General features: G+C 41.1%; 1 protein-coding gene across 2 annotated transcripts in view; it reads right to left on the minus strand.

The window, feature by feature from the left end:
* Nucleotides 1-12,625, minus strand: part of retreg1 (reticulophagy regulator 1) — a 55,432-nt gene that overhangs the window by 5,355 nt on the left and 37,452 nt on the right. For both annotated transcript variants that reach the window (XM_007901714.2, XM_042331759.1), the window contains 5 exons: nucleotides 9,339-9,465; nucleotides 7,024-7,108; nucleotides 6,067-6,204; nucleotides 1,059-1,132; nucleotides 404-530 (listed from right to left, as the gene is read on the minus strand). In XM_007901714.2, the coding sequence (XP_007899905.2) occupies nucleotides 404-530; nucleotides 1,059-1,132; nucleotides 6,067-6,204; nucleotides 7,024-7,108; nucleotides 9,339-9,465 (551 nt within the window). The remainder of the gene's footprint in view (nucleotides 1-403; nucleotides 531-1,058; nucleotides 1,133-6,066; nucleotides 6,205-7,023; nucleotides 7,109-9,338; nucleotides 9,466-12,625) is intronic.

The following is a 12,625-nucleotide window of genomic DNA, read 5'->3' on the forward strand; positions in this document are numbered from 1 at the left end:
TGTCCCACAAACGTCATAGATTGAGTGACCAAATTATTATTGCTTGTTTTTCTTTGAAGGATTATTACCCCTGAGAAAGCAATCTGCCAATCGACTAACCACCCGATTCCTGCTTACTGCTAGGTAAACAGAGACATGTGGAGTAAGGAAACTTGCCCAAGGTTTCGCCCTGCCGGGAACAGAACCCAGGTCTCTCGCTTGCGAGACGAGAGCTCTAACCACTGAGCTACAGGTATGCTTCAAAATATACCTCTGAATGCATCTTCAGTCATCTTTCCCAGTCACCTCAAAATTTATTTAAGAATAAATCCAGTCAGTTTTAAAAATTTGACTATTTCATTCATATCTAATGTATAAAAAAAATTATGTGTAGATGCTATTATGACAGACAGATTGACCATACCATCTGAAGCGTCAGTCTGCGGTGTATGGCCTCCTGACAAGTTAAAGGTACCATTTTCTGTCCAGGATATCTCTGAAGGTTCTGTGTCAGAGATGGATAGTTCTTTGCCAAGTCCCGAAATGCTTACCTGCACAGGCAAAGATAAGAGTATAACGGGTTAACAGGAAAACATTGAAGAGAATCCAGTAATAATAAATTGATTATGCCCCTTTGTTCTGGATTCTCCCACCAGAGGAAATAATTTCTCTGTATCTACTCTATCAAATCCTTTCATTATTTTAAAAACCTTAATTAGATCACCCCTCAACCTTCTAAATTCAAGGGAAGTTTATGCAACTGGTTTTGTACACTACAGAAGACAACACGAAAGGAGACTCAGATAGAGAGGAGACATCCCTTGCTTCTAATTCTGGTATGTCAGCCCAAGCTTGGTTTCTGTTAGAGGGCCATATGCATATGGAGGTTTTGTGAAAGAGTCTTCATGACTTGATCAATGCTTTTACTGATTTTAGCGTGACTGACTCCAAGTAGCCCTCCATATGTATCAGTATGAGGAACTTGTGCACTGCACTCACCATCTTCAACTGTGGCACTCAGTGGGATTATACTGTCCTCGCTGGACAAGCAGTTGAAAGCTCTCGACAAACTGACTAACCTTGGGACAAAGAGCAGATGTGTCAGCTTCACTCTCATCTTCTGCTTTTCTTTCAGCTAATTCTTTCTGCCGCACTGCAACAAAAGTCAAAAATCAAGAGGTGTTTCAAAAACAACATTGGCAGTTATTCTGCTCTGTGTTCTGCATGCAGCTCACAAAAATTGATTTCCTTTCATTCAATAAATTTTGCAAATTTGGAGGCTTCGGATATACCCTAATATAATTTTAGAGTCCAAATAATATGACATTCCAGGCACAAAATAAAATACTTTAAAGTTGCATTAAAGACTAGAAAGTGTCACATTTCAATATATGTCAATTTGCATTTTTTTTCTTTATAAATGAAGAATATTGCTAGGGTCCAATTCAACAAAGAAAAGCCTTATTTTCTTGCACTAGTACAGTATAGCACTCTGCAGTGCACAACCAGGTCATATGGAGTCCTGTAGCTCATGGTTAGAGCACTTGTCACACAAACGAGAGGACCTGGGTTCGATTCCCGGTAGGCCAAAACGTGGGGCAAGTTTCCTGACTCCACACACCTCTGTTTACTGAGCAGTAAGTAGGAACCCGGTTGTTAGTCGATTGGCGGATTGCTTTTTCAGGGGTAAAAATTCCTTCAACATAAATAAAAATAATTTGGTCACTCAATCCACAACTGTTTGTGGGATACTGCTGTGCGCAATTGGCTGCTGGGTTTCGGCCCCAAAATATACAGTCAATTCACTTTACAGTAGGGCAAAGCGATCATAATATGATGGAATTTAGTGTTAAGTTAGAGAGGGAAGTAGTGAAGTCTGAAGCAAAAGTCTTCAATTTAAATCGAGCCAACTTTGCTGGTATGAGAGAGGATTTAGCTAGAATAAACTGGGAGACTAAACTTAAAGATTTGACGGTAGACCAGCAATGGCAGACATTCAAGGAGATAGTGCAAAATTCCCAACGAGCACATATTCCTTTGAGGAATAAGAATGCCATGGGAAAGGTGGTGCAGCCATGGCTAACTAGAGCAGTTAGGGAAAGTATCAAATCAAAAGAAAAAGCCTATAAAACAGCGAAGATGAGTAGTAAACCCGAGGATTGGGAGAACTTTAGGGAACAACAGAGGAGGACCAAAAAATTGATCAAGAGGGAGAAAATAGATTACGAGGGCAAACTAGCAAAGAACATAAAAACAGACTCCAAGAGTTTTTACAAATATATAAAGAGGAAAAGGCTAGCGAGGGTGAATGTGGGTCCATTACAGGCAGAGACCGGAGGAATTATAATAGGGGACAAAGACATGGCAGAGTCATTAAACAAGTATTTTTCTACAGTCTTCACCGTAGAAGACACTGGAAACATACCAAAAATAGAGGACCAAGAAGACAATGTTAGCGAGCAACTTAGGGAGATTAACATTAGTAAAGAGATGGTTCTAGGTAAATTGTCGGGTCTTAAAACCGATAAATCCCCTGGACCGGATGGCCTGCATCCGAGAGTTTTAAAGGAGGTGGCTACTGAGATAGTGGATGGCATGTCTATAATCTTCCAAAAGTCTGTGGATACTGGAAAAGTTCCCATTGATTGGAAGATTGCAAACGTAACTCCACTATTTAAGAAGGGTGGGAGAGAAAATAGGGAAAACTATAGACCAGTTAGTTTGACGTCAGTTGTAGGGAAAATTCTTGAGTCCTTAATAAAAGACGTAGTTATGGGATACCTGGAAGACCATCAAAAGATTAGGCAGAGTCAACATGGCTTTACAAAAGGGAAGTCATGCTTGACTAACCTTTTAGAATTTTTTGAGGATGTATCCAGCAGGTTGGATAAGGGGGAACCAGTAGATGTGGTATATTTGGATTTTAGGAAGGCATTTGACAAGGTGCCACACAAAAGGCTGTTACTCAAGATCAAGGCCCACGGGATTAATGGGAAAATATTAACATGGATAGAAGAGTGGCTATCGGGTAGAAAGCAGAGAGTAGTGATAAACGGATCATTCTCGAATTGGCAGGATGTAACTAGTGGAGTGCCACAAGGATCAGTGCTTGGGCCTCAGCTATTTACCATTTACATCAATGATCTGGACGAGGACATTGAATGTAATGTGTCTAAATTCGCGGATGATACTAAACTAGGTAGCAGAGTGAGCTCTCAGGATGATGCAAAAAGATTGCAACAAGATATAGATAGGCTCGGGGAGTGGGCAAGTAGGTGGCAGATGGAATTCAATGTTAGCAAGTGTGAAATTATTCACCTTGGTAGCAAGAATAAAAGAACAGATTATTTTCTGGAAGGGGAGAAGTTAGATAGTGTTAGTATTCAAAGGGATTTGGGTGTCCTTGTACACCAGTCCCAAAAAGTTAGTTTGCAGGTGCAGCAAGCAACTAAGAAGGCGAACGGCATGTTAGCGTTCATTTCGAAAGGTTTAGAATATAAGAGTAGGGAAGTCTTGCTGCAACTGTATAGGGCTTTGGTGAGACCGCACCAAGAGTATTGTGTGCAGTTTTGGTCTCCTTATTTAAAAAAGGACATACTTGCCCTAGAGGGGGTGCAGCGTAGATTCACTCGGTTAGTTCCTGGGATGAGGGGACTGACCTATGAGGATAGGCTGAATAAACTAGGGCTGTATTCTCTAGAGTACAGAAGAATTAGGGGAGATCTTATTGAAACTTATAAGATTCTTAAAGGGCTGGATAAAGTAGACACTGAGGGTCTGTTTCCCCTGGTAGGAGAATCTATAACCAGGGGTCACAGTCTTAAAATTAAGGGTCAGCCTCTTAGAACAGAGTTGAGGAAACATTTCTTCACTCAGAGGGTAGTGAATTTATGGAATTCACTACCCCAGAAGGCTGTAGATGCTCAGTCCTTGAACATCTTCAAGGCTGAGACTGATAGATTTTTAAAAAATAGAGGGATTAGGGGATATGGGGATAGGACAGGTAATTAGAGTTGGGTCTGAAGATCAGCCATGATCTTATTGAATCGCGGAGCAGGCACAAAGGGCCGAATGGCCTACTCCCGCTCCTAATTCTTATGTTCTTATACTCTGTGAAATGCTTTGAGACGTCACAAAGACATGATAAGGCGCTCTATCAAATTTAAGGATTATTATTATTATTATCTCTCCTCACTTTCCTCTAACCATTCCAAGCAGCAACTTGCACAGATTAGGACAATGAATGGCCTACAACAGCACTGAATTGAAACCTTGACTTGATCAAGAGCCTGGGTTAGGAAGAGGACTAGAAGAAAAACTCTCTCAGTGCAGTTGTACAGTAAAACTCACATAACTCATAACAGTCGGGTCCATGACATTTCAATCTGAGTTGCAGGCAAACTGTATAAATTGTTTAAAATCCGATTTATTCAATAGTCTACACTCTGCATGTGTAATGCAGTTGGTAAGTGTGCATGCAGTAGTTTGTCACTGCAGCTGGTAGGTGTGTATGCGGTGACGGATCAAGACTACATTTCTCGTGATTCGACGCATCTTGACCGTTGCTGCATGTGCATCTACCAGCAAGTGTTGAAATTGTATTGAATCATGGGAGTGCAAAGAAATCTAAGTAGTTTTGATAGGAAACTGAATGGGACTCGGCGGAATGTACGATTTATACGAATATACCATTTATAAAGATAAAGGCCATCAATATAAAATAGTCACAAATAGATCAAATAGGGAAGTTAGAAGAAATTTCTTCACAGAGAGTAGTGGGAATGTGGAACATGCTAACGCAAGGAGTTGTTGAGGCAAATAGCATAGATGTATTTAAGGGAAAATTAGACAGGTACATGAGGGAGAAGGGAATATAAGTTTGAAAGGCGCTATACAAATGTAATCTTGTTGTTGTTGTTATGCTTGAAGGCTTAGTTGAGGAAGGGCAGGAGGAGGCTCATGTGGAGAATAAACACTGCCATAGACCAGTTGGGCCGAATGGCCTGTTTCTGGACTGTATATTCTAATGTATTCTAAGACTTATGCGAGTTTTACTGCACTATAAGTCTATACTGTGGGCATGGCAGAAACCAGACTGGAGAGGCTCAAGTAAGGAGTGATAGGAGAGGTGTGAGCGAAGTTGATTGGTAACAAGCTTTGCAGAACTTTGGCAAGGAAAGGCAGGTTAGAAATGGACTGGTAGTTTATCAGGTCAGAGGGATAAAGTTTTTTTTGAGGAGGGGAATGATGACAGCATAGGTTGATATTCTAGTAAAGCACTAAATTGTCAGAGGTGCTGTACATTGAATGAGATGATAAACGGAAGTCCTGTCTTCCTGTTTATGTGGACGTTAACTATTCCATAATGGTATTCAAAAACTGAGGGAGTTTCTCTTAAGTATCCTGGCCAAATCCTCTGGATGAATTGGTCGTTCATTTCATGTTTTTTTCTGCTGTGTACAATTCGATTGTGGCATTTGTCTCCAAATACTTGACAGCAATTCCCTCTGAAATGCTTTGAGACCTTCCAACACTAAGTAAGTGCAATAATGCAAGGATAATATTGATTATACAAGGGCTTCTCAGGTAAATGGCAGTATAAAATGATGCCTCAGGACGTAAAATCTGTTTCCTCTAAGAAACACAATGCATGTCACGTAGATTAGCAAAAACTCGTCTCTGAGTTGATCTCTGGATGGAGTTTTCTTGAGTCGGCCTGATGTATCCGAATTTACCTGGAGGAAATGTGTTTTAAGTTTAAAGAAACTATTGCTGCTGTATTCCCAATGAGCGCTTTTTCAATCCTCTATAATAATAACCCTTGCAATTGATATAGCACATTATCATGTCTTTGAAACGTCTCAAAGCGCTTTTACAGAATATACTGTGAAGTGAACTGACTGTATATTTTGTGGGCAAAATGCAGCAGCTAATTGCGCACAGCAGTGTCCCGATATAAATAAATATCACAAACTGCTTAATTGTGCTCCATAACAGTAACCTCCTGTCAATGCCGAGATTATTTCATTTTATAATGGATTAGCAAGTGTTCTTAATGTGAAACTTGAACTCAAGAGTTGTTCTTACTTGACCTTCTTTTCTGAATACGAAGGACACAATCTTTCAAGCCAAAATCTAGCCTTTGTAGAAGTGGTTCAATCCTGCTGTACACTCTGTGTCCCAGGTCATATGAAGTTACCAAAGGCCACAGTAGGGCACACAATACTGTGAAAGCAATCAAAAAATTAAAATCCTATTTGACTAAACAAGCTTAAACTTTAAAACATGTTCATTAATCAGGCACTGTTCACATCCAGCAAAACTTATATTATTTCAACACAAAATTTCTCAATTTGGGCACAAATATCTGTTTGTACCACATTACCAACTTTTTTTTTGATAAGTAAAATAGGTCCCTTAGTCGATCTCTCTTTAAAATCAAACTACGATGTCTATTCTTATCTTACAAAGAAGCAATTTCGAAATATAAATCTGCACTGCAGAAGAAGACCGTTCGGCCAGTCAAGACTAAACCGGCTCTCAGAGCAGGGAGGTCACTTCAGTTCCAATGCCCCACCTTATACCCATACTTCTTCAAGCCCCTCTCTTTCATATGCCTGTCTACTTCTTTCTTGAAAGCTACAAGGGACCTTGCTTTCACCACCCCACTCTGCAAGGTGTTCCCAACCACACTGGGTGAAAAAAATATTGTCATCATCTCCTGCCTCTCGGGGCCATTACTGACTCCGCTATTATGCAATAAATTCTCCCTATTTACCCTAACAGAAACCCTCATATTTTTGTTCACTTCCATTGAGACCCCACAACCTTCTCTGCTCCATTGAAAACAGACCCAGCTTCTCCAATCTCACCTCATAACTGTAGCCCTTCATCCCCAGAATTTTCTCATAAATTCCTCTGCACCCCTTCAACTCCTTATCTTTCTTCAAGTGATAAGTTTTAAAAAGCCATAGAGTACACTATATAAACAGGTAGACTGCGGAATCTAAAGTACTGCACTTAAACTAAAGTTGAGGTACTTACATAAGCAGTACGACACTACAGCTCCAGGAATGTAGCGCCCAACAACGGCACAAAATGTACAGAGACTACAAACAAGGAGACAAAACTGGAGAGGAGGAAAAAAAAGTCACATTTCTATATAGCGTTCCAGCTGCAAGTATGTGCAATCAATAAGTAATGATTAAACATTATCTGTTCCAGTATTTATCCATTACCTGGAGTCTGTATCTGAGACAAATTGAGAAAATAGGGTTCATTATCAGCTTAGTTTTCATATGGGGCCACCAGACAAAACAATCTTCAAATTTAGCAGCTATTTGACAATTATATGTTGAAATTCCAAGTGGTTGCAAGAATGTGCGTCTTTGCAATTGCAGGCACATCAGCACACATAATTTATAGAGATGGCCTCAAGTACTGTTTGTGCTAAGAATAATCAGCTGAGAGTAAAAACTGCATTGTGCACACCTTGCTAAAAATAATTAGTACACTGGATGCAAAATTTAAATATGGTTAATTTTCAAGATGGCAAGTACGCAAAAATAAATCAAATCAAAGAAAAAAAATTGCTTTTTTGAAACTTTCCCATTTGCAGTTCTGAATGCTAGGTGACTGCCCTACTGTTCTACTCACACATCAAATCAAGAAAAAAAATCTCATTCCAATGCCTTTTAACCAACGTATGTAAAATAGTTCACCAAGTAACATTTGTACGTAACACACCAATGTATTACTGTGGGAGCACTGCATTGCTGGAAGGTGTCATCGTTCGGATGAGATCCCGTGGCAGGAGAAAGTACACATTATAAGTCAAAAGATGTGACAAAAAGACCCCCAGTAGACAGAAGGGATTTCAGTAGGAGTGACAGGTAGTGGAAACATGCCCAGAGAGTCGTGATATAGCGGGGGAACGTATAAATATGGAGATCAGGGAAGCATTTAGCAAAAGCAATATGGTTATAATGAAAGATTTTAATTTTCAGACTGGGAAGCAGAATAGGTTAAGTAGTAAAGGCAATGAATTTCTAGAAGGTATTTGGGACATTTTTCTAGAATAGTATGTTTTAGATCTGACAAGGAAACATGCCATAGGAGATTTAGTGATAAACTGGGCCAATGGAAAAGTGAGGTCACAATTTGTGTGTGTGTGTCTCTCTCTTTCGGTGATTGTGTGTATCTTTGAGTGAATGTCTTTCTGTGTGTGTCTGTGAGTGCATGTCTCTCTGTGAGTGTATGTCTCTCTGTGAGTGTGCCTGTCTCTTTCTGTGAGTGTGTGTGTCTCTGTGAGTGTGTGTGTCTCTGTGAGTGTGTGTGTCTCTGTGTCTATGAGTGTGGGTGTGTATCTCTGTCTGTGAGTGTGTGTGCCTGTGTCTGTGAGTGTGTACGTCTCTATGTCTGTGAATGTGTGCGTCTCTGTGTCTATGAGTGTGGGTGTGTCTCTCTGTCTGTGCGTGCGTGCGTCTCTGTGAGTGTGCGAGTCTGTGTCTGTGTGCGATGGTGGCCTTGAGAGGCAGGAAGTGGTGACAGGCAGGACACTGGCGAGCAATGTTGGTTGTTTGGTGGATCTCCAGGCCTTTAAACGTAGTGCCGGGTGGAAACTGACCATTCCGCTCTTACCAACCCGTCCGAGTTTTTATTAAAGAAAGCATTAATCATTTTTTATGCAACAATCTAATATGCGTTATTTCTTGTTTCATTTTTATCAATAAAGTAAAAATGTAGGCTGGCCGTAAAATGTACCTTTGAACTGCACCAACCAAACACCCGCAATTTCCTGTATAATTTGGCAAATCCACCCCCCTCAATGTTTGGCAAATATTTCTGCAATTTCCTATTGGCCCTGGTGATAAGTCATAAACCAGGATTAGTTAACAATCTGATGGTAAGGGAATAGTGACCGTAATATGATTGAATTTGATATTAGGCTTGAGAGGGAGAAGGGAGTCACAAACCAGGGTTTCAAATTTAAGTAAGACAAACTTCAAAGAGATGAGAGAAAATTGAGCACAGTAAATTGGCCTAAACTGCTTTAATGGAATTATTCACAGAAGAAACTGGTATGATGGAAAACATACTGCTAAAAAGCAAAAGCTTCACTTGTGTAGAAAAGCAACAATGGTCAACAAGAGAATATAACCAAAGTATGCAGATAACACTATGTTAGGAGGCATAGTACATTATGTAGATGGGAGCAGGTAGTTAATTTCTTTATCACACATTTTATTTCTGTGCTTAGTCCCATCTTAAGTACCCCTGAATCAGCATTCTATATTTCTCTCATTTTGTATTTTGGAAAATCCATAAGTTGTTAGTTTCAGCAAAGTGAATGCTCTCACCTTCCCAGGGTTTTGCTTCTTGAAGTGAAACATTTCTTCAAAGAATGCAGTACAACTCATCCATGATTCTGTCATGTATTGGTTGAGCCTTGGCATTCCCTCTGGTTTATCATCAGTCACTTTCCAGCTGGAATTTAAGAGAAACAGAATGTGATTTTATAGATTGACAATAATGTACATTCTGTGTACATAATCTACAGTCTGTAGAACCAATTCAGGTAATATACTTGATGCAAGATGTTCTTCGGAACATTGGCATTTCATTACACAATACAGCAACAAATCTAAAGGATTAATCACTATCACACATCATTTTTCAACAATAGTTTAAGTCCTGTACTGCTGTACAAAGACGATTTAGGAGAAGGATTACAATCAGAAGATAAATATATCTTTTCACACAGCAGGTCACTCTCTCAAAACAATACACTTGCTCTTTAACATCTCAATATGCTTTTTTTAATTTAAGGTCTAAGCTGACATCCTTCCAATGTAGTGCTGGGGTTCATTATATTGTTTGAGGTGTTGTCCTTCAATGAAATGTTAAATAAAATCTTGTTTGCCTGTTCAGGTGGACATCAAAGAATGAATTAGAATATTCAAAATAAGAAAGGAGCTTCTCAGAGTACCCTTGCCAACAATCCTCAGTTCACCTCTTGGCTATTTATGTGACATTGCTTACCCAGTCACTACACTTAATAGTAAGAACTGTGTCCTTTGAGATGTTTTGATGTGATGAGTTGTATCAAATGCAAGGGATGTGTGTGGATTACAAGATACTTTTCATAAAGTTATTAGTCAAAATTAGACAAATGCAAGGGCAGACAAGAGCAATGTCAAGTGGAATGAGCTATGAGCAATGATTAAATAAAGTGGGGATCTTCAGTCTTGAAAGGAGACATTTCAGTGGGGGACTTGTACAGTATATACATTTGGAAACGTAAACACAGAACAGCACTTTCAGATGCACTATGACAGCGTAACAAAAGGACGTGGATTTGGATCTGTAAGGTGCAATTTCAGGAACATTGCTGCTGGCTTTGTGCTTGCTGTTTGACTGCCATTATTTGGCAAATGGAGATCACAAAATATTTCTAACGGCAATTTGTGCATGTGCAATCATCTTGACTTCATCATGATATTAAAGTGATGATGACCAGTTTCTGGTACCACTCATTCCAATTCACTGAGATTTTACCACAAAATCAGATCTATATGCAGAGGCCGTAGGAGAGTTCGGGTTTGGAAAACTTGCGCATTTTACAAATTACTTCCTGAGGTAGGCTCGCCTGTATAGAAATTAGCTTTGCTTGACTGCTGTTAGGCATGTACTGGAGAGAGTCTTCCTGCGAAATGGAAAATCCACATGAGGATACATTATCACAGGATCCATGACCCTCGTGATATAGATGACCTCTTACAGAGGATTAACACCTCATGTTTGGCATACAAGCAAGACGTCGTGTGACCGTAAAACGCAACCACCAAAGCTTTCACCATGTATTCACACCACGCTTTTCACACTATTCGCATATACACTTAATTCAGCCTGAATCAAAAACGATTCAACCATTTTTATTACATTATGTTACATTGGTTCTTGCACGTTTTGTGGATTCCTGAGGCTGATAATTCACAGCCACAAAAATAAACATTTTACAAACATACTTAATAAAAAAATACTTGTGTTGTTTCAGCAAATTTAGCGGAGAAGTGGATAGACATTTGCCAAAAATCAATCAATCGAGGGTTATGATTCTTTTTGTAAAATTACCCCTCACGCCCCCTCACTTAATATTGCCTTTACTCTGGATTGGCGAGATGGACCACATGTGTCTTTTCTGGTCCAGCACATTCCTTTGTCCTTGTGTAACCCTGTTCCTGTGCTGCTCACCGTGATTAACTTGAGCAGCTGATGGTTCATTAAAAGGATAATATGTCAGTTTACATTTCTTCACCAATGTGTACAATACTTTGTTCACTTCTAAATGCAATGGTTAGAATCTCATTTAGTAGTGCTTTAAGTCATGTGTTGAAACACTAACAAACACACGGCAAACTGAAATGGAACCAGTTACTTTATTTTGCTGGATTAATCCCAATGCTTGTAAATGTATAAAGTCTGGCTCTTAACACTGGTTCAATATGCCTCTAAGCTGCTTTACAATGATCAGCACAATACAGCAGTTCAACCAATCACCTATTTGCTGTCAAAATAACCAACTTTAGTGCTTGAGCTTCTGTACGAGAGTCAAAACTAAATGCAGAATAACGTACTCCTGAGGAGGATAAAAAGTGTTGAAACCTGAGAAATATTGTGGAAAGAGCAGGAAAGGCTTAAAATATCAGCAATGAACGAATCTTCAACAACAACAACAACAACAAGATTCAATTTATAAAGCGCCTTTCACGTCAGGAGGACGTCCCAAGGCGCTGCACAGCGCTGTCATGACCCGAGCAGGAGGGAAATGGTCAGGGTGAGGGGAGGGAAGGGAGGGAGCGAGGAGGGGGGAAATGGTCAGGGTGAGGGGAGGGAAGGGAGGGAGCGAGGAGAGGGGAAATGGTCAGGGTGAGGGGAGGGAGGGAGCGAGGAGGGGGAAGAGAGTCGAGAGGGGAGCTGAAGGCACGGTCAAAGAGAAAGGTTTTGAGACCGGCCTTGAAGGAGGAAAGGGAGGAAGCGGCGAAGGCACTGGGGGATGGAGTTCCAGAGCCTGGGGGCTGAGAGGCTGAAGGCCCGGCCACCGATGGTAGGGCGGTTGGGGCGGGGGACGTGGAGCAGACCGGAGCCGGAGGAACGGAGGGTACGGGCAGGTAGGTAGGGGGATAGTAGGTTGGAGAGGTAGGAGGGAGCAAGGCCGTGAATGGCCTTGTAGGTGAGGGTGAGGATCTTGAAATCGATCCTCTGGGGGATGGGGAGCCAGTGGAGGCGAGCGAGGGTGGGAGTGATGTGGTCCCGAAGCCTGGTGCGGGACAGTACACGAGCTGCAGAGTTCTGAATGACCTGCAGCTTGTGGAGGGAGGTGGCGGGAAGGCCGGCGAGGAGAGAGTTCCCATAGTCCAGCCTTGAGGTGACAAAGGCGTGGACCAGAGTTTCAGCAGCGTGAGGGGTGAGGTAGTGCCGTAGTCTGGCGATGTTCCGAAGGTGATGGAAGGCGGTGCCAGTTGTGGTGCGGATGTGAGGGAGAAAGGACAGCTCAGGGTCGAACAAAACGCCGAGGTTCCTGACTGGCTTTGAGAGGTGGAGAGTGCAGCCTTGGATGCTGAAGCTGTCAGCGCCTGAGGTGCGG

Source organism: Callorhinchus milii, unplaced genomic scaffold, assembly GCF_018977255.1.
Source record: "Callorhinchus milii isolate IMCB2004 unplaced genomic scaffold, IMCB_Cmil_1.0 Scaffold2, whole genome shotgun sequence".
NCBI classification, from domain to species: domain Eukaryota; kingdom Metazoa; phylum Chordata; class Chondrichthyes; order Chimaeriformes; family Callorhinchidae; genus Callorhinchus; species Callorhinchus milii.